The 26,427-nt window shown below is 40.2% G+C and overlaps 3 protein-coding genes across 7 annotated transcripts in view; 1 reads left to right on the top strand and 2 right to left on the bottom strand.

The window, feature by feature from the left end:
- Positions 1-8,359, bottom strand: part of LOC138974199 (integrator complex subunit 8-like) — a 37,845-nt gene extending 29,486 nt beyond the window's left edge. The window contains exons 1-6 of the mRNA XM_070346916.1: positions 8,073-8,359; positions 3,973-4,107; positions 2,947-3,055; positions 2,308-2,454; positions 615-680; positions 52-112 (exon numbers count right to left, since the gene is read on the bottom strand). Of these exons, the coding sequence (XP_070203017.1) occupies positions 52-112; positions 615-680; positions 2,308-2,454; positions 2,947-3,055; positions 3,973-4,107; positions 8,073-8,202 (648 nt within the window). The 5' untranslated portion in view covers positions 8,203-8,359. The remainder of the gene's footprint in view (positions 1-51; positions 113-614; positions 681-2,307; positions 2,455-2,946; positions 3,056-3,972; positions 4,108-8,072) is intronic.
- The window catches only part of LOC138974345 (uncharacterized), a 436,114-nt gene that overhangs the window by 279,086 nt on the left and 130,601 nt on the right, over positions 1-26,427 (top strand). The window lies entirely within an intron of this gene.
- Positions 14,883-26,427, bottom strand: part of LOC138974206 (pyruvate dehydrogenase phosphatase regulatory subunit, mitochondrial-like) — a 43,316-nt gene continuing 31,771 nt past the window's right edge. For all 5 annotated transcript variants that reach the window (XM_070346957.1, XM_070346953.1, XM_070346929.1 and 2 more), the window contains 4 exons: positions 24,159-24,307; positions 20,045-20,342; positions 19,641-19,820; positions 14,883-18,610 (listed from right to left, as the gene is read on the bottom strand). In XM_070346957.1, coding sequence (XP_070203058.1) covers positions 18,209-18,610; positions 19,641-19,820; positions 20,045-20,342; positions 24,159-24,307 — 1,029 coding nt within the window. In that variant the 3' untranslated portion in view covers positions 14,883-18,208. The remainder of the gene's footprint in view (positions 18,611-19,640; positions 19,821-20,044; positions 20,343-24,158; positions 24,308-26,427) is intronic.

Here is a 26,427-nt window from a genome sequence, read left to right on the forward strand (position 1 = left end):
GCTCCTCGGGTTTACAAATTAGGAAAAACCATGCTGCATTCTTACAATTACCTTTCTAATTATAGTCTCAGTGGCAGCAATCATCATAGTGTTTGGGTCAAGCTGACCTGGGCTGTAAACAATGAAAAATCACATCAATGTTAGTTCCAATACAATGACCAAAAAACCTTATAAATGCATGGTCTTTCTTGCCTGAACATAAATACATGTCTCAGACACAACTGATACTAAATCTATACTTGATTGTGCTCTTCCATAGACTGTGTATGTTTGTTTTTTTGTTTGTTTTTTAAACTTTAAGAAATAAAATATAGAAAACAATGAAATAATGCATGAATGAATAAAAATCACAAGATGTAGCGCAGGAACTACATTTCAAATTGCTGTTGTTACACTGTGGACAGTATCCCTTTAAGTCCCTGAATCAGAATGCTTCCAGTGGCTCTATGTTTTTAACTTTGCCTTAAGAAGACGTGCTGCTAAAAAAAGAAACCACCTCTGTGAAGTACTTCTATGGCTTTTAGAATGAAAGATACAGACAATTCCAACGTTGGCAGATCAACACAAACATGTAAGAAGTTTTAGCAATGAAGGAGTGACAAGTTTATACTTACGGTGGTACAAAGTTCTGTTTCACAGGCCTGGAAGGAAAGCTGTCTCTCACAACACTTCGAACACACCTGCAAAATATCCTCTCAACATTTAATAATGATAGTTCACAGCAATAAACATAAACAACACACACACACACACACACACATACACAGCAAGTTTAGTTTGACTGGAGTGAGCAGTTGATTTTGACTGGTCTCACAAGCTGTGACACATTCAAACTAAACTTTAAACCTTTCCCCTTCCAGAACAATTTACTCCAATCCCTTTAACTGAATGACGTTTTAACTGATCAGACTGCAAACAAAAGTAATTATACTCCCACACTTTGTACAGTTGGCATGTAAAGCAAAACAACCAAGATAAAACATCTTAACACACACAGTGACTGCACCCAATGCTAACTCTTCAGTAGAATATCTCAACACACACAGTGACTGCACCCAATGCTTACTCTTCAGTAGAATATCTCAACACACACAGTGACTGCACCCAATGCTAACTCTTCAGTAGAATATCTCAACACACACAGTGACTGCACCCATGCTAACTCTTCAGTAGAACATCTTAACACACACAGTGACTGCACCCAATGCTTACTCTTCAGTAGAATATCTCAACACACACAGTGACTGCACCCATGCTAACTCTTCAGTAGAACATCTCAACACACAAAGTAACAGCACCCAATGCTAACTCATCAGTAAAAAATCTCAACACACACAGTGACAGCATCCAATGCTAACTCTTCAGTAGAATATCTCAACACACACAGTGACTGCACCCATGCTAACTCTTCAGTAGAACATCTCAACACACAAAGTAACAGCACCCAATGCTAACTCATCAGTAAAAAATCTCAACACACACAGTGACAGCATCCAATGCTAACTCATCAGTAGGACATCTCAACACACACAGTGACTGCACCCTATGCTAACTCTTCAGTAGAACATCTCAACACACACAGTGACAGCACCCAATGCTAACTCATCAGTAGGACATCTCAACACACACAGTGACTGCACCCTATGCCAACTCATCAGTAGAACATCTCAACACACACAGTGACTGCACCCTATGCTAACTCATCAGTAGGACATCTCAACACACACAGTGACTGCACCCTATGCTAACTCATCAGTAGAACATCTCAACACACACAGTGACTGCACCCTATCCTAACTCATCAGTAGGACTGGGTGGCCGAGTGGTAACGCACTTGCGCTCGGAAGCGAGAGGCTGCGAGTTTGACCCTTTCTCCCCCCTTTCCTAACCTAGGTGGTGGGTTCAAGTGCTAGTCTTTCGGATGAGACGAAAAACCGAGGTCCCTTAGTGTACACTACATTGGGGTGTGCACGTTAAAGATCCCACGATTGACAAAAGGGTCTTTCCTGGCAAAATTGTATAGGCATAGATAAAAAAAATGTCCACCAAAATACCCGTGTGACTTGGAATAATAGGCCGTGAAAAGTAGGATATGCGCCGAAATGGCTGCGATCTGCAGGTCGATGTGAATGCGTGATGTAGTGTGTAAAAAATTCCATCTCACACGGCATAAATAGATCCCTGCGCCTTGAGTCCGAGTCTGGAGATACGCGCACGATATAAGACTTCATATAACATAGAAAATCTCAACACACACAGTGACTGCACCCTATGCTAACTCATCAGTAGAAAGATCCGCGGACTGACCATCTGTGAAAGAGGTGAACAGCGAAGAGAGCGCTGTCCGACATGGTCGTGTCCTCCAGATCAGGGGAGTGAATGCAGTCGATCACATCTGGTGCTGCCACCTTCAGCAACTCAATCAGCATGGCCTGAACTATAGGCGTGGGAACACTGAAACAAAATGTCAACCATCAAGCTGAAGATTATACCTTTAGAACAAAACTTGGTTAAAGAAAGGAAGGTTTATTTGCATGAAGATGCGAATCCTCTTATGAAAGAAAACACCGCTCCACTTTGATGCTTTTCTTGAAGGTAGAAACAGGTCTTTAAATTGAAACAAAATAATTTTATACAATTTTTTATGAAATACATGAAAACTGCACAGTCTGTGATGCACGAGTATGGGAAAGGCTAGCAAAGCACACCTTTTAACTTTGAGGCTGATAAGAAAGAAATTCGAAAGGCGGATTCACGAAAGACAAACAATACTACAGAATTCACGAACTTCAGAGACAATCCCTCCATCACTCTCTCACACAACCAACCTTTTCTCTAAGACAGACTAAGAAAGAAATTTGAAGGCGGATTCAAGAAAGACAAAAAATACTACAGAATTCAAGAACTTCAGAGAGGATCCCTCCATCTCTCTCTCACACAACCAACCTTTTCTCTAAGACAGACAGGTCCCAGCGGAGAGAAGCAGCCACTTTCAGAGCAAGCACTCGCAGGGCTTTCACTTTTCGACTCTCCTCAATGGTGCCCTCTTCTCCCCCTGAAACAAATCATTCAACGTTGGATAAGAGCATTCCTTCCAATGAGACATGTGTATACTGAGATAATACATTGGGACTTGGTACCAGGACAAGACCATCCTTCCAATGAGACACATGTATACTGAGATAATACATTGGGACTTGGTACCAGGACAAAAGCATCCTTCCAATGAGACACATGTTTACTGAGATAATACATTTGGACTTGGTACCAGGACAAAAGCATCCTTCCAATGAGACACATGTTTACTGAGATAATACATTTGGACTTGGTACCAGGACAAAAGCATCCTTCCAATGAGACACATGTTTACTGAGATAATACATTTGGACTTGGTACCAGGACAAGACCATCCTTCCAATGAGACACATGTATACTGAGATAATACATTGGGACTTGGTACCAGGACAAGACCATCCTTCCAATGAGACACGTGTATACTGAGAAAATACATTGGGACTTGGTACCAGGACAAGAGTATCCTTCCAATGCGACACATGTATACTGAGATAATACATTGGGACTTGGTACCAGGACAAGACCATCCTTCCAATGAGACACATGTTTACTGAGATAATAAATTGGGACTTGGTACCAGGACAAGACCATCCTTCCAATGAGACACATGTTTACTGAGATAATAAATTGGGACTTGGTACCAGGACAAGAGCATCCTTCCAATGAGATACGTGTATACTGAGATAATAAATTGGGATTTGGTACCAGGACAAGACCATCTTTCCAATGAGATACATGTATACTCAGATAATAAATTGGGACTTGGTACCAAGGTCTTAAAACAAAGAGGCCCGTCTTAATTATGGAAGGTCTTGAACCAGAGGTTTCATTGCCCTGCAATCCAGAGAACGTAGCAACTGCCAACCAGAGCAGCAGGTAAATCTACACTGATCATACCATTTTCCACGTTGATGTCTTGGAGAGGTGGAGGCATGCCAGCGGCATGCTGTTCTCGTGTGTTCTGGATCAGGGACGCCATCTCAACCTCTGCCTGCTGCATGAACTGCACCACCAGATGAGCTGCTGAGGGCTCTGTCAAGAAAAAACAAGTCGCGTAAGGCGAAAATACAACATTTAGTCAAGCTGTCGAACTCACAGAATGAAACTGAACGCAATGCCATTTTTCAGCAAGACCGTATCCTCGTAGCATCGTCAGTCCACCGCTCGTGACAAAGGCAGTGAAATTGACAAGAAGAGCGGGGTAGTAGTTGCGCTGAGAAGGATAGCACGCTTTTCTGTACCTCTCTTTGTTTTAACTTTCTGAGCGTGTTTTTAATCCAAACATATCATATCTATATGTTTTTGGAATCAGGAACCGACAAGGAATAAGATGAAAGTGTTTTTAAATTGATTTCGACAATTTAATTTTGATAATAATTTTTATATATTTAATTTTCAGAGCTTGTTTTTAATCCAAATATAACATATTTATATGTTTTTGGAATCAGAAAATGATGGAGAATAAGATGAACATAAATTTGGATCGTTTTATAAGTTTTTATATTTTTTTACAATTTTCAAATTTTTAATGACCAAAGTCATTAATTAATTTTTAACACTATTGTGACTAGCATTGCCACAGCGTTAACGTCCTGCCTGCCCAAGCTTGCCACCAAGAAACTTCCCAAACAAGAAGAGCAAACGCTCGATCGAGTCACTTTCGCAGTTCTGAATATTATATGAGGCATCAGATGGACAGGAAGAAATTGCTATTCACAACACAATGAGTCACGTTCACATAAAATTTGAGCCCGGTCACTTTTATAGTTTCCGAGAAAAGCCCAACGTTAAGTTGTGTGTTGCCGAACAGAAAAGGCTAGTTATCTCCCTTGTTTTTCTGATAACGTTCGTAAAAGGCTACAGATGTAAATACTTTGATGTAAAGAATAATCCTACAAAGTTTCAATCACATCCGATGAACTTTGTCAAAGATATAAAATGTCTAATTTTTCCTTTGACGCTGACCTGTGACCTTGAAAAAGGTCAAAGGTCAACGAAACCATCGTTAAAGTGTAGAGGTCATTGGAGGTCACGACTAAACAAAATATGAGCCCGATCGCTTTGATAGTTTCCGAGAAAAGTCCAACGTTAAGGTGGTGTCTACGGACGGCCGGCCGGCCGGACAGACTAACACTGACCGATTACATAGAGTCACTTTTTCTCAAGTGACTCAAAAACAGTAACTGTAAAGAAATCTGTCTAGCAAGCTTGAATTAAGTCCAATCACCACCAAATTTTGTGTACTAATTAAAAAATGGATGCCCAGTTCAGTCGTGCTATTTATAAGTTTGTCACGCGATTTGTTTTAGCAAAGGGGGGGGGGGGGGGGGTGAAAGGGGGATAATTTGTGTTTTTTAACGTTTTTTTGTGTGTGTTTTCTTTTCCATTGCTTTTTTAAAAGTTATTTTTTAACAGAAAGTATTATAAATAATTTTATAACCAAACAAGGTGTAAAACCTATGAATTAGCTGAAATATTGTTAAAATTCTACACAGAAATAAGGAGACAGTACAAAGAAAAAAACAAGCAAATCCCGCATTCACTCACAGCATCCTGACTCAAATGAAACAAAACTGTGACACTCACCAAATGATGTCTAGGTAATCCATATTGAATATAAGTCACATTTTCACAACAAAGTCCCAACTGTACACCTATGAACATTTCCAAAAGGATTAGGCTCCAGCCATCCATTGTTATCAGTGCTGCCACGCCCCCCTTGCAAAGTTCTACACATTCGAAGATTCATGCAGTACCACCCTAACATGTGTAGTTTGCCGACTCATACAGGGTTCCTGCAGGGCAGAGCTGATACAATTCAATGAGTTTTCAAGGACATTTCCAGGACCAAAAAATGCTTTTCAAGGACATGATTTTCCCCAAATTAATGCAAAGCACCAAGCTTACCTTCAGTTTTTTAAGTCTGCAAACTATTAGTCATTCCGTAGTTGTTTCCCTTGCCAACTTCCGGGAAGGGAAGCAACTACGGGTGACTAGTAATAGTTAGTTCGTCTGCTTTCGTTTTCACTCGATCTTTTATTCTCCCAAAATGTGTGTAGCCTACTGTATTTGACAAAAAAAAGGGGGTTGCATTTTTTTTAAACAAGACAAGCTGCTGACAAAATGTATAGGCAACAATTTGGAAAAATCAAGTACTTTTCAATGACTATTTCACAAAACTCTATTTTCAAGCACTTTTCAAGGCCTGGAAAAGGTTTTCCAATTTTCAAGGAGTTTTCCAGGGTTCAAGGACTCTGTACGAACCCTGCTCATACTAGCAGCAACAACGGGACTGTTTCTTCCTCAATATCACTGCTATTATCGCTTTCTTGAGGCGAAAACAACACGTTGGAATCATGATCTACAGGGTCCTCAAGATCCAACATCCGGAGAATCTCCTCCCGTGACAAGGCTCGCCTTCGATTCATTTTTTTCTCGAAAAAACCACACAAACCAGGCTAATTTTACATATATATGGCGGAAGGGCACACCAAGTGTGTCAAGGGAAACAACTCAATTTACTGCAAGCTTCAAAAACCGGGAAGCAATCACGAGTCGTGTACCTTGTATGTCTAATACTAAAATAGTCACTTCCCGTCCGTGGGCGTTGCAGCGCTATTACTAATATAGTCACCTCCCGTCGCGAAAGTGTTAAGCCACCAAGCTGAAATGCAATACCGAAGTCCGGGCTTCGTCGAAGATTACTTGACCAAAATTTCAACCAATTTGGTTGAAAAATGAGGGCGTGACAGTGCCGCCTCAACTTTCACGAAAAGCCGGATATGACGTCATCAAAGACATTTATCAAAAAAATGAAAAAACGTCTGGGGATTTCATACCCAGGAACTCTCATATCAAATTTCATAAAGATCGGTCCAGTAGTTTAGTCTGAATCGCTCTACACACACACACAGACACACACACACACACACGCACGCACGCACATACACCACGACCCTCGTCTCGATTCCCCCTCTACGTTAAAACATTTAGTCAAAACTTGACTAAATGTAAACAAAACAAAAAAAAACAAAAAAACGAGTGCAGAAAACGCAATGAAAGCGAAAGCGCTCGAGTCGCACACTTATTTCCCTGTCAAGTAGGTTTAATTTGTAAACATTAAAGAAAAAAGTTTTAAAAAAAAAGGGATTGCCTACCTTCCTACCCTATTTTTTTGGCTATGTCACCTTAACCACACCTATTTTTTGGGGGGGCCTAAATACCCCTTGTTGTCCTTAATGAGAGGTATGATACACATATATTTTGGACTTCGACTGTTGGACATGCAACTATTGAATTAAGCTTACTCCGCGAGGAACTTGAGCGTCTGTCATCTTTTACAGTTAGGCGATACTTCCTTTTAGCCGTTGTTGTGTCAAACCGTATAGATCATCATACATACTTTTGTGTTCAGATTTTTGCGAGACGAAGCTCAACCTTTCAACCTTACGTCTTTTCAACCTGTTGGTTTTCAAACTTCTACCATACACCAGCACCTCGTTTCCTCATCGTGCGACCGGTATAATCTGCCCTTATTGAGGTCTAACGTGCGTGGTCGTCCTTGGCGGTCAAGAAAGCCGCCGCGATCATTGCGCAGACAACACTTCTAGACCGCCAATATTTTTTGTGCGCGTCACGTGCTCCACATAAATCAGCCGGAAACGAAGCAATTGGGAAACCTGGATAGAGCTACACCCCACGGTGCTGCACAGCGCTCGCCATGATGATAATCGCGTTGCATTGGTGCGACGGTGAAACATTCTGTGACGTTTTCACTGCGAAATGGACTGCTAAATGCTTGGCAGGTAAACACTAACTGTATGCATGATGCTAACCTTAGTAGTCCAAAAAGAACTTTTTATTATAAAGTTCTATAAGTAGGCCTATAAGGCAGAATGAAAAAGGGTGACATTTTTACAAAAGCACACATAATCAGAAAAGACACGCTGCATTGGTAACTATATTAAGAATGATAAGCAACAAAGCCTAAACTTCACCTGGATTGTCTTTTGCAAGATGTTCTTCTAGAAGTCTGTCATCCAAAACAAATTCAAACCACGACACGGCTGGCAGTGCGTTTGGGCCAAGTCCTGGGCCGACCCCGCGAGGAACTTGAGCGTCTGTCATCTTTTACAGTTAGGCGATACTTCCTTTTAGCCGTTGTTGTGTCAAACCGTATAGATCATCATTATGAACTGCGCGGAATGGATGAAAATGATGAAAGAATGAGGGAGTTGGTGCTTTGTTGATCCTGGAGATGTGTAAGGGACAGACCGGAAGTCGTCCGGCCCATTTGACACTCGTCCGATTTAAGAATCCAGTTTTGTGTCTAAAACAAGAGCTTTAAATGCCAAGCAATGTAATCAAAACTGCAAATTTATTTCAAGGCCTAATTTATGATGCTCACAAATCCCTTTTGACGCGATCTTTTTAGAAACATGTCTCAATACGAAAATAAATCACTCGTTTCTATTTCCGGTCATACATTATGCGTATTGATCATTTTGAGGACTGTCAGGCGTCCACGGTAGTTCTCATGGTCAAATGGCAGAATCAGCTTCGCCCAGCGTCGGCTGTTGTTCGGCTACCTTTTCTGATCTGTTAGAAAATGGGAAAAACAAAACCAAAATATTTTGCCAAAGATGCGGATGCCTTGTCTTGTCACCAAGTAATGCTACATTGGTGGAGAAAGAGGTAAGAACCTCATGTTAGCATAGTTCCGTTTCTGTGGTAATCTAATCACTGCCAGGGTTATTAATCCAATCATTTGTGCATGCATCTACCGGTGTGACGTTTTCATCTTTCGCCGTGTTGATATTTCGCTTCTCGGCCTCGTTGATCTAGTATAAACTCTACACTGAACACAAAAAAACACCCTTCGATAGTTCTGATGAGCGACCTTGTGTACCTTACATTCATGGGGCCAAATTTGTCCAACCAATTTGTTTTATTTAACTTAGAAATTTGATTCATCCTGAAATGTTTTCCTTCTTACTCAAGGGACGTAACCACTCAGTACACGTTTTCGAAGAATTCGATTTTGGGGGTGAAATCTATTAAATTTTACCACCAATTTTCTTCACATGCAAGAAACTGACATGCTTTTCGTCCATAAATAATTTCACTTCTTATTTTTACCAGGAAACAACATTTCAGTCTTGAGTAGGCTATATGTCGAGGGGGAAATATGTACACAGGCGAAAGATGAAATCGAGACACCGGCCAAGAGAAAATTGGTGTGAACCTCGGAATCATGTTACAGTGTAGTCTGTAGACACGGGGGTTCACATGTGTAGCGGTTTGTTTTTGCAGATAGTTCTGCATAGATCTAGAATTAGTCAAAATATTCAAGGGGAACCATGTGAAAATGAAATACAGCATAGACTTCAATTCATGCATAGCAGCCTACACGTGAATGTTTAAAGGCACAGTGCAGCTCACAGCCTTCGTTTTGCGTTTTTGTTGCAGCTGAGTGCATTTACAGTTCAAAAATCCTCCTATGGTAGTAAAACAAACCCAAAACTACCCAACGACGACATCTGTGAAGCTCGACAGTTTCTTGTTCACGCGAGTGCATAAATTAACCTAGTTATTACGTGGTGTTTGGTCAGAGTTCGATTCAACTGAGTGATTCCGGCCTCCATTTTGTTTTACACAAACTCATGATGACATCTGACATAGTTTGCTAGTGAAGTGTCTTTTTGTGCATGATGTGGTGATCTACCTGATCTAAATTTAGATCCAAAAATAGGTCAAGACCAGCCGGGTCCGAGTACGAAATTAATTCGTAAAAAAATCGCAGTTCTTGACTCTTTGGGTGCAAGTCAATGAAACTTGGTAGTTCTTCTAACGGATAGCTGCCTGAGGTATGACTAAAAGCCCCAGGGGCTCCGTGCACCTGGATTTGACAAGTTCAGTACCTTTAACTATAACACTATTCATAAACCGTAACTTTTCTAACCAAGAGAATTTTTGTTCAGGCCAGTGTGAGAAGTACAGACTTCGACATTTGTTCAAAATCAGTCAGCATAACAATACAAGCATATAACCTGGCCGATATTGTGTGTTAAATTCATCGCTCTCCCTACAGTACAAGTACACATTGCAATAGTCTGAACAAAATCAGCAGATATGCCATCTAGAACATTTTCTGGCAACCTTTGAGACGGACTAGAGTAATTTTCCACAGCTCTAGCTCAACGTAGGCTGTGTAAAAAAAAAACCACGGAGTGGCTATAGGGAACCGGCGAGTCGGTTACAAAGCCCCCAGGCTCGAGAACCGGCAGTCACTGGTATCTTACAAAATAGACAATCCTAGTTTTCCCTGTCCTGGCAGGTATATGTTCTTAGCTCAATTGCTAGTGAATGGTGCTATGGTTCCAGCCCTGCCATCGCATTTTTTTTAATTTTTTGTCCCTTCTTAACTTTCCTTTCTTTTGTTTTGCTCTATCCTCCTTCACACACACACTGAAATGTTTGTTTTTAACAGTGCAATTCAGTTACATTTTTACAAAGCCATGGAATTTATTAAATTAAAAAAAATGGCACAATAAGATAAACTTATAAATGTGCTCTAGTCTTTGAGACAAAATGATAAAGTTTTGTTATTTGTTTCAGTTTTTCTTGCCCCACATGTACAAGAAGAACGAGGCACAACCTGCAGATGGTGAAGACTTGAAAGCATTCTGGCTGGTAACAGACATGTTCACGTTCGACAACGTAGGCTTTACCAACACTGTAGATTCCATAAAATACCTTATCTGCGCTGACTGTGAAATAGGACCAATCGGATGGCACCACATCTCCGATAAAAAAGCATTCTACGTCGCTGTTGAACGAGTAAAACATGAAGGATGACTGGTGGCATTAGGGATTTAGAAGGGAGGAAATGGATGCGGAAAGGACTGCTTGACAACTGGAGCTTTTTAATCTGATATTGAAGATACAATGTTTCGTTTCAATGTGAGTAATGCGTTTTGCTGTTACCATTTTTCTTCCATGATTGTTACAGACTGTTAATTGTGTAAAGACCGTTAATCATGTAAGATGGTACACACGACCACTGTATGAATGTGGCTAATTGATCATGTGTGTGGGAGGGTGTTTGTGTGTGTATGCGTGTGCCTGTGTTTCCTTTGCCTGGATGTAAAAGAGAATGCAAGCATATTTGCCAAACATCATCCCTAAAAGGATTTTCTTACCTGCACCCCTGCACCCAAATCTTGCTCGCTTTAATTGAATTGATGGTGCATGTCAAGAATAATATATAAAAACATGTAGTATGCACAGGTATTTTTCCCCAAAAAATGTTGATCTTTTTATGTCCATACATTTTTTTGCTGAGGTATAAAAGAAATTTTATTTCCCTTTTGATCCCTTTTTTCTCTTTATCAAAACAGTTGATAAAGTTTGTTAGTTTCACTGCTTTCTGTCGTTGGAAGTTTCAATTGTACTTTACTAGTTTTAGAACCGCTTGAACAGGGGATGGGAGATTTAGTAGAATAATGACCTGTGCATCATCCTTTCTATTTTACTTTCTGTGCTATCAAGATAATATATTTTCTTACAGGTGAAGTAGAAAATAATATTAATTTAATTCTCACATGTTATGCTTTGCTCAACTTGAACTTTGTTGGACACCGATTCGTTATTCATTGATTGTACAGGTAACATTCTTAATATTGATGTGCATGTATAATCTCTTAGATGAGAGAGAGACAAGAGAGAAAGATGGAGAGTCTGCAACTGCAAGTTACAAGTTCATATGGTTTTACTCACAAAGCCATATGTTTGTATAGATCTTTTTCTTTCTTTATCATTAATAGACGTCTGTGTGTGTTTAGTGTATACTTGTATCAACTTGCTGTCATTGCTGGTTTTCAATGTATACAATGGAATCTTTATTTCGTGCATTTTCTGAATAGCTGTGTGTGTGCATGTGTACTGGAGTGTGCGCACAGAAGAGTGTCAGAGTGTGTGTTAAGAAATAACAATTTCATAATGTCCATTTTTAGCTTTGACCTTTGGATATGATTCTCACGGGAAAAGAGGAAATTTAAGTCTGGTGGCTCTAATTGAAAAATCATGAATGAAAAGATAACTTTTGTATTTGATTTCCGAGGAAAAAAATAGCATGTATTGCTGATCATTCCCTTTCATGTCAGCTAGGGGGAATGAATCGCACTAAGTTGATATGACGTTAAAAAAAGAATTGTTACAGAACAAAAGTATTTTTGTGGTTCTTGCAAAACAAAGCAAAAAAATGCTTTTCAGTTAGAATCACCCTTTTTTGTCGTTGTTTTTACACTATGTATGAAGCTCTCCTGTTTCACTGACCAGGGTGCGGGGCATTTTCCGATTTGTTTGACATAAGGGAACAATACTTTCTCTGTTTCAAATGGTTTTGCATGTTCATAATGGTACACTGATTACACTATATACATATATTAATCAAGCATTAAACAGAAACGACTTCATGTCGATCTCAAAACAGCTTAAAGGAACCCCCCGCGGGTTAGGGGGAAGAATTTACCCGATGCTCCCCAGCATGTCGTAAGAGGCGACGAACGGATTCTGTTTCTCCTTTTACCCTTGTTAAGTGTTTCTTGTATAGAATATAGTCAATTTTTGTAAAGATTTTAGTCAAGCAGTATGTAAGAAATGTTAAGTCCTTTGTACTGGAAACTTGCATTCTCCCAGTAAGGTAATATATTGTACTACGTTGCAAGCCCCTGGAGCAAATTTTTGATTAGTGCTTTTGTTGTGAACAAGAAACAATTGACAAGTGGTTCTATCCCCTCTCCCCCCTTTCCCCGTCGCGATATAACCTTCATGGTTGAAAACGACGTTAAACACCAAATAAAGAAAGAAAGAAGCTTACAGTAGGTCTCTAGTCAAATTGTTTGACCACTTTCAGTTTCATCATTACCAATGCATCAGCAAGCACATTTAACAGCATGGCAGATGTAGACAGAAAGAGATTTAACAGAAGTTGGTTATTTTTTTGTATGTGAAGGCCCAAACATATCTATTGCCATCTATTCTTTGCTAAAGTAAACCAAAAAAAGTCACGTCCACTCAGATGCTTAAGCACCTGAAGTTAAAGGCATATGTACTCGATGACTATACACGCTAATTGCTTTACCAACAGCTGGAGACATGCTAAATTAAGTTCCCTGCAAAATATTGTGGTCTAGGACCCCTTCAATGTTGAGATATGTTAATTTTCATTTTGATCTGGATCGTCCTATTTATAGATTTGGCAACACATGTAACGTTGATGCAAGGGAGCTAACACCGCGGCTTTGTTGACATCCTCACTTTTTCAGAGGCTAGAACAAGCTGTAATGCATGTATTATGGTCCGCGCATGGTGACATATCGTCATTATATGGTCTTATGGTGCGTTTGACATCGATTATGGGCAAACTACACTTTGTAAACACGGGAGCGCGTACATATGCCTTTAAACATATATATATATCTATATATATATATATATATCTCTCTTTAAAGAAGAATAATTCACTGACAGTTCCAATTTAATGGCACACTAATTTCCACCAACAGTAGTGTCGATCTCTATTCGTAAAAGTTCCAGTAAATGTAGTACTAGTATATCTTGCTGAATAAGGTCAGTGATTATGGACTGTACTACCTCGGACGAGCTTTGGTATTGAGACATCATTTCTTCTCGTTTCAAAATTGGTCTGAAGAGTTGGTGTTGTATCTCTTTAAATGTTAATACTTGAAACAAGAATGGCTCAGTTACAAGGCAAAAGAAATCATTTGAGGTTGCTGTTGTGACTATGTTGACGGTTTAAGTCCGCGCTCAGTATCAAATTCAAAATGTAGTTTAGTTGCTCTATGTTTTAGAATTTGCTTCGAGAAGATAATTTGCTGCTTTACGGAATTAAAGCAAACATCAACTATCCAAAGAACAGGATAACACCACTGTTTGTCTCTAGGGCCCCTATAAATCTGTGTTGACTTGAATGATTTTATTTTTTGCCAATGACCTCAAACTTTTTTTAATGAATGAACAAAAAAACTTTTCCAAAAAAAGCGAAGTCGGAAAGCGCAACAAAAATCTCACTGATCTACTAAACCCATTTCACAAAGTGTGTTTCCATAAACGCATTTTTTTCTTTTCTTTATCCATTCACTTCAATCTCCGGCATCAAAAGGTGCTCTTCAGAAAAACTTTGTACAGGATGTTATGGATTAGACACGTCAGAAACAGATTTGTTTATGTCTGGAGACCACTTTGACAAATTGTCTTTCTGATTTACACACGTTTTAATTTCCCTCCAAATTACCTATCACCAGGTTGTAAAGCATCATCAATTGGGTGAACATCTGTAGCTTAGTTCAGTTACATGCCACCTTAGATTTCATAGTTTCCAACCGGGTCCCTGTATCAAAGAGTGAATTAGTTTGTAGGAGGAAGTCCATTTTCATGCTGCTCAAATAAACTTGAAAGATGTACCTGTGCCTCTTGTGTTACATGTGTGACAGACTTAAATGCGACTGTTTGCAAATCTTTCATTATCTGGGTTTTTTTCTCATTTGATATGCTTTTGAAGTGACTAGATAGTTAATCAATATCTAGTCCTTCCTCCAAAGGACGACTCGAATTTTTCCTCCAGTAAAAACCGATTTACCACTACGTTTACGCGAGTTATACATGTACATACAATCATGAGACAGACAGTCATCACACATTCAAAGTTCTCTTTGGACCTTTCCTGAACAAAAACATGACTGCAATGTCCTCTGGTTATACTAAGGTTTGCATAAACACACAGGGGGTATCAAAATGTTCTTTATTTTCATTGAATATGAAAAACTCTTCAAGTGCAAGCATTGAAAAGAGAAAACGGACGATATTCATTGAAGGAATTTGATGATGAGCAACTAGACCATTAACTCAGGCTATAGAATCTTTGACATCATGATAGGCTAAAATATTATTGGATAAAATGAGATAGCCCTTTTAATTACCCCCCACCCCCCTCTTTTATTTGAAAATGTGATCGAAGTTTGTGCAATGGATGTACACGTACACCAAGCCTTTGCGGAGCATGTGAGCAAAATGCAAGAAGCTTGGAAAGTTTCAAGACAACACTGGCCACAACATAATCCTGCCCAACAAATATATGTCCCAAAACAGCAGTGCATTGGCGTCTTAATTTGGTAACCACACCCTCCCTTTCATGAAATCTGTGCTGTGTAAGAATTAAGCAGAAACAGCAAAGAGAACAGACTTTGAAACATACATAATGCAACATAGATGTAACATCAAACACAAGATGATTGAATACACGCACATTTGTTGCTGCTTCACTGTTTTACAACCAGATTCTCACAGCACATTTTCCAATTTCAAACCCATGTACAGGTACCCGCATTTTTTGCTTGATATCAAACATGCATTGATCACAACAGGTCAGTCAAAACAGTTTGTTAAGAATTCATAGATTATCAGTATAGCTTTAATTTGTTGCACCCCCATAGTTCACACGCACACAGTTCTGGTATACAAAAAATAAAAAAATAAAACAGTTCACAGATACACAATTCTGGTACTACTTGCATTCATAGGCATGGTCCATAATTCTCTACCTTTTATCGATTTTCCTGTAAAAATTGCTTTGCAGATAACAGTGTCAACTCTTTATAACAATCTTTGCAAATTTGTGTGACGCTTTGCGTCCCTTTGTTTTCTTGTACTTCCGTAAAATGTCAACATTCTCTCTCTCTCTTTCTCCCTCAAACATATCAATGAAAAATGCACATCAAAATGTGTCTCCAAAATACAACAGCAACACAAACTGCAAAACAATCAAACCCTATAATGCACTACAACATGCATATGAGGCAAAACATATACAGTGCATATTTCATGGGATTAGTAGCATCCACAACTGTGTATAAACACTCTGGTAGCACACAACTAATTAAACATACTTTTAGCAGTAAACATACTTCTAGCACACACTCCTTAGCGTTATCATTGTACGTCCCCAATAGGTCGTAGACTGATATTTACAGTAAGGAAGTAAAACAAGAATAATCAGTCAAGCAACCTGTGCTTGTATCCTAATATAAAAGAAGGGACTGTGGTACTGATAAGTAAATGTGCAAACTCTGATTTCAACAAAATCTCACAAATCATGCAGATTCTGAGTCTGACATTCACAAAACAACACTGTACACGTATCACAAAGCTCTTTAATAATTCAAACCCCTGTGCTATAATTCTGCTCCGCAAATTGCAACAAATGAATTTTAAATAAGCATTTTGAGCTCATACCCTGAGAAAAATCAAAAGCACCCATGTACTTGGAATCTTGAGAAATACTGGTGAAAGTATCTGATGAAGTCAGTTGTGCACACCGCATGAAATGAGGCACAAAAATGGAAATTCCTCCATGAACATCCGGTGCTCTGTATCGTTTTTCTTCTTTTCTTTTTTTTGTGCAACAGTATAGTTGGCATTTAATCTTCGTATTCTTTTTCGTTCATGGGCTGAAACTCCCACGTTCACTCTTGGTTTTGCACGAGTGGGATTTTATGTGTATGACCGTTTTTACCCCACCATTCAGGCAGCCATACACTGCTTTCAAGGACGTTGGCATTTCATTTTTCTTCTCAAAATATTGATAACGTTCCTTTTTTTTAAATTAGTGTACACTGTACGTTTTTTCTTGGGTAGTCAGTTTTCTCTTGTTCTGCTTTCTGAGATAAAGTGAACAAATCTGACTCCATTAGTGTATGTTTCTCTTACTGGGTCATACTAATGCAAGCACAAATGTTTCTTAATTCAGTGCCAATGGTTTGTTATAATAATATTCATAGTCATCTTTCTACTTGTTAATGTACTATCAATACTATGCAAAGCTTATCCCGAGTTGTACGCAAATCAAAATCACTGGCACTAACGAGAACTACTGGGAAATTCTGTTCTTCCTCAGCAGAACAGAATGAGTCACATCCTAGCTTACAAAACTGTTGAGCCGCTGCATGTCCGCAAACAAAATCATGGCCACATAACAGAAAATCATAACAACTGGTAAAGGGAAAGACACAGCAGGTATGCATAATTGACTCTGTGCTTGTGTGTTGTGTGTGTATGTATGTACTAGATGAATACCCGCTTCGCCGGGTACGGCTGCGCCGGGAAGAAGTCGATCCGAATACCCGGCTGCGCCGGGGACCCGGCTATGAAGCCGGCGCACCGCATGGAGGAAGGGAGATAATCGCGGCTAAAAACACTGGAGAAGATAAGGAAGAGTTACTGGTAGTGGATCCAGAAGAAAAAAAATCGGTTCAGCACAAAAAACAAAATCGGTTCAGCGCTGCGCGCTGAGAGCACGTGTTGAAATATCTCATCGACCAGGTTGTGTCCTGGGTGTACCTGAATATGCCCACCAAATTTGAAGCAGATCCATCGAGAACTTTGGCCGTGCATCGCGCACAGACAGACAGACACACAGACACCAGTCGTATGTATATATATATATAGATGTACGTATGTATGTAAGACATATCTTGCCTTTGTACAGACTTTCAGCCAGCAAGGGATTTTGAAATCTTCACCCCTGATGAAATACACACCTGCAGCAAGTTCACAGTGAGCATCATAAACACAATTTGATGCGTTACAGATTTACTGGCACTTATCAATACAACAAACATCCAGGTTTCACCAAAAATGCTTCAATTACACAAAATCATTACAATTTGCTATTGCAATTTGTTAACCATGAGTAAATATTAAATCTGAATTAAGGAACAGGTGTTAAAAGTAGCCTGATTTTATTTAGTCCCTTACAAGTTTTGTTCGACAAAGCCTAACAAGTTATGTCAGCAGAAATGAGCGCAACAAAGCCAGTTTTCTGAGTAAAGATAACTTACACCAACTGCATGTAGATTATATCTTGCTTCAACATCAGAAACCATTTCTGAAAATGCTAAAAAATATCAGAAAGCTCATAAACCGTGGCACCTGGTTTTTTACCAAGGAATGCCACAGATCACAGAAGTTCCGATCACAGACGTGAAACAAGCGTTCATAAAAAAACTGTTCTAGCAGGCAGTTTGCAAAGTTTCGTTAGTACGCACCACCCAACTCAGACTTTCTGTGGAGCAGGGATGAAAGAGGGGTCAACGTAGGTCACGTTCTGCTTCGGGGTGTAGATCGACGGCTTTGCCGGGAAGCGAGTGCCGGCGATGTCGATCTCGTACTTGGCATCTTTCATGACAAAGTCGTTTGAATTCTTGAGGATCTGCTCCACCCCCTTGTCATCAAAGTCTCTGACGAAGCCAAGGCACACCATGCTGTCCAAGGCAAAGCCAAACCCACAGGTGGTGGTCAGACCGGCGTTACGACCATTGCGGTAGATAGGCTCTCCGCCCCAAGGCCAAAGGTCAAGGTTGACGTCATAGTCCTCCAGCTGGAAGTGCACGAACCGCTTGTTCACTCCATGGTCTCTCTGCTGTTCCAGTGCGGCTTTGCCGATAAAATCTCCTTTCTGAAACAAGATAAAAGAATTTTGAGTGGAAATCTTTACAGTGGTACCTGTAATGTGAAGTTCCCCCTTGAGACAGTAAAGTCTTCTGAATGAACAGACACCTTCCATTTCAATCAAACCAAATTACCCCTGTTATGAAATTTGAAAGATAACATGTGATGAAGGGATGCTCATCTCAGAGGTATCCTCTCATGCCATGAGTTATTGTTATAAAGTGAGTGACATGGTACACATTATGTTATCACATCTACATCAAATGTAGGGCTCGGAAAACTTTACTCTCTCATTTTTTGCGTGTTTCCCCTCCATTTTCTTTCAAACCTTGTTCGTTCCGTGTTGCGTCTGCTTTTTGTTGTCTTTTGTGTTCTTGTTTTTCCTGATGAAGCTTCCATAAGCGAAAATTCGTACCTTGTCCCGTTCTTGTATTGGTGAGTACAGTATTCCTTTGTTTTTTAACTTTGTTCATCTTACCACAGTCACTTCGTTGTTTAGATTTTTTACTCTCTCATGTTAACATTTCCACTCGCCTTCTCCAATCTAGCCATGTCTCATCATAGGACAAGGCTATCCCTCCACTTGAAGATAATACCTAAAATCAACAGCCTGATGGCATTCTTTAGAGAGTGGGATTTTTGTATGAGTTGAATTTGTAAAAAAGCCACAAACAGAACTGTCTTCACAGCAAGGACTGTGCCTTTAACACATATATCAATGTACATGAGTGACTCACTAAGGACAACTACGTCCACTGTTAGCAACGAGGAAAAACAAGCAGAACACAAGTCATTTGTTTCAAGGCCTAGTTTTGTCTCGAAGAAATCTCTAAGCATTGTTAATTCAAATAGTTCCACAGAAAGTCACTTAAAAGAACAAACCATTTCACTGTTTCTCACCAAAAAAACCAGGACTGATGATCGTTCTACAGCAACTGCCATGAGCCAGAGAAGCCGAAAATGTTTTTCACTAGAACTAGTGGACTGATTGCCTAGCTTGCCAACGCCAAGAAAAAGAATCCAAGAAAACAACATACGTCAAACTTGACACGGTAGCCACGTCCACATTCCATGGGCGTCGTCCTGTCGTCCAGATCAAGGCCCCAGTATGCGAAGAAGTTCTCAATGCGCAGGTGGCGTAGTGCATAGTACCCAGCGTTCCTCACTCCGTAGTCCTTTCCAGCGCTCATCAGAATATCGTAGACATGGAGAGCGTACTGAAACATGGCCATATTTACATGCTCGAGTGAAAAGTCATTATTTTCATGTTCCAACTTAGTCACCACAATTTAAGCAGTCTTCTTAAAGAAAACACCTTCTGGCCCAAACCAGTTGTCCATGACATTCCCGGTATTTTCAGATTTCAACTGGTAAAATAACAGAATTAACTCTAGTTTACAATCTCTCTATATACACCACTATGGCAATTTTCTATTATCACCTCAGATGGGATGTACAAGATGAAGCCATCCTCCCCGGTGTGAGTCAGCCTCATGGCCCACACTCCGCTGGCGCTACCCACGTCAATCTTCTTGCACGACATGGGGCGGAAGTCGGAGCGTGAGGTGGAGATGTCAGAGACATCGGCCAGGAGCTGCTGGGCGTGAGGCCCGATGATGTTAATGCCGGAGAACATGGAGGTCACGTCACGGAGGTGAACGGAGCCGTCCTGTGGCATGTGCCGCGCTAGCCACGTCCAGGCCCGTGACTGCTGGGTGGCCGGGCAGATCATGTAGAAGCTAGCGAGGTCAAGAAAATTTGAAATTAAATATCTGCAGTACATATATCGGATCCATTGTGTGAAATATTGCAAAATTTGTTAACAAAGAAATGCTGTATTAAAAACTGTTAGCTAGCCAAAAAGCCCACGATAGAAAATAACATCATTGCTAACTTTTTCTATGAAGAACATAAGTGACTTCAATGTACAATATCTGAGAATATAGCTATTCTGATGGACACGTGGGGGAATTCGGGGGGCTGTGATTGGATGGTCTCTTCCGATCATCAAAGCATAATGCTACGGAAGTCAGCCATTTTTGCCAAAATCCCAAAACATATTGCAGACATGAGACCAGCAAATGTTCCAAAAGTAGGAAAGTAAGCCGGGGTCCAGGGGCCGCATAGGCCCCTGGTGGGGTCCAGGGGCAACGCCCCGGTAGGGGGTTCAGGGGGGCAAAGCCCCCCTGACGGAAAATGAATGTTAGAATTATAAAGGCCATTTTGGGGCCTCTCCTGATAGCAAAAAATTAGATTATGCCTTTTTAAAAAGCTATAAAAACCACAAGAATAATATGTTTTAGCATTTTAAACAAAAGTGTAATTTATAACAATCACACACACACTAAACTTACTTGAAAACTTTCAGAACCAACACATTTTTTCCACCAAGTCCGTATTTCACCACGTTGTTGATAATGACAGTCACTTCATTTGACAGCCAGTTGGCTTTCCACTTGTTTTTCACACTTTGGTCGTCGATCGTAAGAGCTTCCACAGTACGGAATCCAGACGCCATGATGCTACCTTTTTCACCTTCGGCGTTTGGAGATCGGCAGCCAATCAAAACAACCCGCAAACCGTCATCGGTGAATAATTAGGCCTAGGCGATGGGTTCACGCGAGTGCTGGGGTACGAATGCACTGACTTCAGACGCAGACAGCTTCAGCTGGACGGTTCATACCACCACCACCACCCCCCCCCCCCCCCCACACTCCTTTTTTTTCTCTCAACGAATTTGCATCGATCTCAAGAATGGTCTGTGAGCTAAGGAAAATATCGGAATTCCGATAAAATTTGGACCAGTCCCATGTCTGATATTGGCAATAACAAAGACCCATGGTTCCGGTTTATCCATCTGTAGCACACGATGTTTTAATCGACAACAGCATACACTGACAACTTGAAATTCTTCTCGGGAATGTTTTTCAGCTTTACAAATGTCGATAGCATACCCTTTTCTGCTAACTTCCCGATGAAACAGGACTAAACCAATTATTTTCTGTCCCTAAACACCACAAAATGCCCAAAGTCGAAAGATGTAGTACAAACAGAACAGCCGTTTTTGTGTGCCTGTGTGAGCTCAGTTGCTGACTGACACAAACTTTTGCATTCGGCTTTTCTTATCTCGTAACTCCACACTAAATACCCCACTTCCCCTCTGAAGTATTGATGTATAACCCATGGCACTAACATTCATGTAGTCGTTTATAACTTAGGTTGAAAAGTTTGCTTCATGACGAGACAAGTAGATTCTATAAATGCCATTCACCCAAACTGAAAACTTCGCTGCCGTCTGCTCGCGTTGTACGGATTAGCTGTTCTCTTCTCCTCCCCTTGTTGCATCTTAGTTCTTCAGTTGTTTCTAGTTTTCCGTTTATGTTGTGTTTTGGTCTTCTTCATAAGTAGTCTTGTTCAAAATTTTAAAAAATCAAACTTCTTTTTGTTGTATACGAATGAACTAATAAAAAGCTGTTTAACAGCTATGTTGTCAAATCGAGTTTTTTTCCAAAGTCAGTGTGGCGCCTGCGCAAAACCAATGCGCATAAGAAACGGCGTCTGCTATCAAAACCTGAGATCAACGCATCGACGCAAAAACTGTCATTTTGTAAGTTTGGAACAACAAATCAAGGTCAGAACAGCTATATAATTGCTATTGTGCTTTCAGCGGCATTATACTTGTCTCGTCTAAATTTCGGACCCTATTGCTACGCTGAAAACACAATAGCTGTTAATAATGGTGGACAAAATATCAGAACTTATGTAATATGCAAACATTTTTTCATCAGACAGTCAGCAGACCTGTTTACCCTAAACCCGAGGCAAGAGTACTTTCCCAAAAAGTTGAGTGTATTTTTCAAAAAGTTGGTGTACTTTGCAAGCAAAGCCATATGGGGTAGGAAAAATGTACGCGTGGGTGCAAACGTGTTTGTGTAAGAATAGCATGTCTTGTGAACACCTTCAGAATTTAACTCCTTCCAATACAACAGGAATAAAACAATTTTATTTACCTGTCAGTTTATAGCATTATAACCAGTGTCTTCCAAACAGATTGATAATGAAAAGATGAAGTTCGTGAAATAACATCTGCGGTTGACAGTGGCAAGTTCATTTTTACAATCATCTCAGAAAACATTGCTTCAGCGCGGACTACAGCCTTTTCTTCTGGCAGGATTTGCTTTGCGGGAATGAACTTCATAATTCCTTGGCAGCTTTCAGCGGATTTCTTTGCAGCAATCTTGTCCAGTTGAGTTTTAGAACTGCAGTGTCGTTCGATGTCATATTTCCCAGCATGGGCAACGGAGAAATCTGATTTACAATACTTGCAGTGTGCATGACTTTTTCCCATAGTAGACTCCACAATTCCTGGCCCTTTCTTATATTTCTCCAAGAAAATCTGCTGCTTCTGCTGTTTAGACTTGGTACAGTCATCCGAAACTGGCACATTTTTCCGCTTCATTTTGCCACGATTGTCCAGACGATCGCACGTGCCAACAACTGAACAAGGTTTCCACAGCTGAAGACTCGCTGTCATGGTTATCTCCCTTCGACCGAAACCGGTATCAGTTGTACCATTCCGTAATCAGCACACCAACACCGGAAAACGTATTCTAGACTTTTTCTTAGGCGTATTTTGTGCGTGTGTCGCGTATTTGCGTACCGATAATAATTTGGCGTACAAAATACGCCCAAATCGTACTGGTAAACAGGTCTGAGTCAGTATTCTGAGCTGTACAATCTTTCTGACACTGACAGCAGGGTGCCTAGATCTTTGCAATGCAATTATCCCTTGGCTTCAGAATGAATCATTCAAACTCAAGTCTTTTCCTCACATTATTACTGATGTGGTCTCCTAGCTTTAATGCTTCCTTAAATTATATCATCTAGGCTTTCCCAACTGCATTCCTTTGATGCAGCCTGAAGACTAATGATGGTCTTGTTCTGTTCAAACCTTTCTTCTGTAGCAGCACTGCTGATTTGTCTCCATACAGTGGACACCCTTTTAGGACCCTCAATTTCAAACTGCCCCTTCTAAGGCCTTCCCTTTTCACATTTTCTGTCCCTGATGACCTCTATACATTTTCCATTTTAAGACTACACAATACTCTCTTTTTTTATTTATACAAGTGTGAGTCTAATTATTGTAATTTGATTCCCTTCTCACTCCGAACCAAAATGTTCTCCCCTTCACTCCACTCCCATCCTGGCACATCGATCTCTGTTCCCTAAACCAAATGTAAACATCCCAAGACTCGCACGCATTCTAACTTAAGAATGCTGGCATCACCCAATTCCTGCTTCTTCTTCACCTCCAACCCTATTCCACCTCTCCTGCCAATAAGAAGCAGCCAAGTGAACACAATAAACTCCCCCGAAAACGGTGTGTGACTGCCTAAGAAGTGGGGAAAAATTAAATGGCCATACACGCAAATGACCGCTCGCACCCACCAGTGTACATGTACTTGGGAATTGCAGCTCAAGAATCCAAATGAAGAAGACAGGGAATTGAAGTTCAGGAATACACAACAAGAAGAAGCAGAAAAGAAGAAACTCACTGGTTGTGGTCAAGGCGTGCGATTGTGGTGTCGTTCTCAAATCCCCCGTACTTGTTCTGCATGCCAGTGTGAACGATGGTGCCAATGTCCACATCAATGTCGTTGGAGCACAACTTCTGCAGAAAATCCACGACCTCCTCGCTCGCAGACTGCACACATGTATCAGTCATTCTTTCTATTCAGTTGTGTTCGGTGAGAGGAAGGGAGAAAACGGTGTTGCAAAACAATAGTATGTTAATTACCACCTGAGTGTCCTTTCATTGCATTAGTGCCCTTTGTTGAAAGGGAACCTTTGGTTGAAAGTACAGATAAAGTGACATGAGAGATTTCATTTCATTAAAGGGTCGAAACACTGGTTAAAATTTAGTTAAATGATCAAATGCAGAGTTATAAAAAATTTTAATCATTAAAAGATACAGAAGAAAAACAGTCTTTACAATTTTTCTTGTCATAATATTTTTTTCCACCGACCGTACTGATCGTATTTTAGACAATCAAGTCTACAATATACGGCAAAATCGTATGGGTTGCCAGGTCTGGTCGTCATATCTTCATCTTCTTGTTTGTTATAGGGTACTCAAAGGACAGGTTCACTGTGGTTTTAACAATACTATCCTCCCTCCAAACATTGTCCAACTCAGTAGGAACTGCATGTGTACAAAAATATATTGGCAAGCACTGTACTGTAATTGGGTGCTCACTTTCCCAAGGGAGAAGGCAACCCACATTTCCAGGAGGGTAACCTCACAGGACTATATGACTTATCCTTATCCTGCAATACATTGCCCCTCCAATGACAGGACTGTATCACCTTGACCAAAGTACACCTTTCATGAAAGGACAACTACAACCTAGGGACACTTTCCACTGGCCCCCAGGACATCCTACTCTCGACACAGGTACTGTATTGATTACAACTGAGGAAAAACAATCCCACAATCCAACACATGATCACCATACACATTTTATTTTTTTTGGTTTCAGTTCGTATTTATTCACAACAGAAAAGTCACTCAGAAATTAATACTACATCTCTTCTACAAATTTAACTTTTGTATACTTGTTCAAGCTTAGAAATTTCAGAATATGACTGGTGAAAAATCTAATGGAGTTTTAAATGCAGCTGTCATGCAGAAAGATTAGGCGCACAAATAAAAGAAATGTTCTAATCTAAGAAGATAACTTCTTCCAAACCTCTCTATCTTCAAAGTAGCAATGTCTAACATGACTGTTGGTACACTGTACTACGTTTCACTTAAGCGATGCTCATATTAAAACTGTACTTAAATCTACAAGTAAATCCCATCTCTTGAGACTAGTGGCATCTGACTGCACTCAAAAGCAAAAACAGACAAACTGCAGGAGGATAGCTAAACAAAAATCATTATCCTCTCGTGTTCACACTCTACCAAAAGCCTGGACACACTGGCAAGTGCAAGCAACAACATGATAACCTTTGCAGGAAAAGACAGTGCAACAGTTATTATAAGCTGATCTCTACAGTTTCTAACATCAAGATTAACCTGTAACCCATAACCTTGTCAGTAGACAGTGATTCACTGACTGACATTTTCTGGTTTACTTTAGACTGTGCTTTCCCTGGTCCTCCCAGTATGAAAAAAAAATCTACCAACAAAAAGAGGGGAAAACAAAAGAAAGGCAGTGAGAGAGACGGGATGATGGGGGGAGGGGGGGGGGATGAGCTGACATCACCAGGTGTGAAAAGGGGGGGTCGGTGGGGGAGGGGAGGGGGGATCAAGGAGCTGACACCACTAGATGCAAAAAGAACCACTAGTTACTGTAATACGATCACAAACAGTCAACAATTTACCCCAAAATTTATAATGGCCCTCAGGTATCATTTGAGACCATTAGAAAAACTCCAGTCATTACAACAGCGTCCATCAACAATAAAATACACAAGGACACAAAAAAGACTAATACTTCATGCCTCACAATAAACAACACCATTCTAACTCTAAAAACATGACCACTATATTGAATTAAGAAAAGTAAAGTGCTAGAGATCACTGAAAAGTGCTAGAGATGGTACCAGACAAAGCAGAAAAAGCTATAGACTAACAACAAAACATAACATCTAAATCTTGAACTCTTAGCTCCACTACAAACATGGATTTTATTTACAATACAACACAATTTAGCAGTCAATACCATATCTTTCCTCTTTTTTTTTAAACACTCAACTAGGAATGTCCATTCATTTTAAAAAGAATTTAAGGATCACAATGTTCTAAATGTCAATTGTGCC

Source organism: Littorina saxatilis, linkage group LG1, assembly GCF_037325665.1.
Source record: "Littorina saxatilis isolate snail1 linkage group LG1, US_GU_Lsax_2.0, whole genome shotgun sequence".
In the NCBI taxonomy this organism is placed as follows: Eukaryota; Metazoa; Mollusca; class Gastropoda; order Littorinimorpha; family Littorinidae; genus Littorina; species Littorina saxatilis.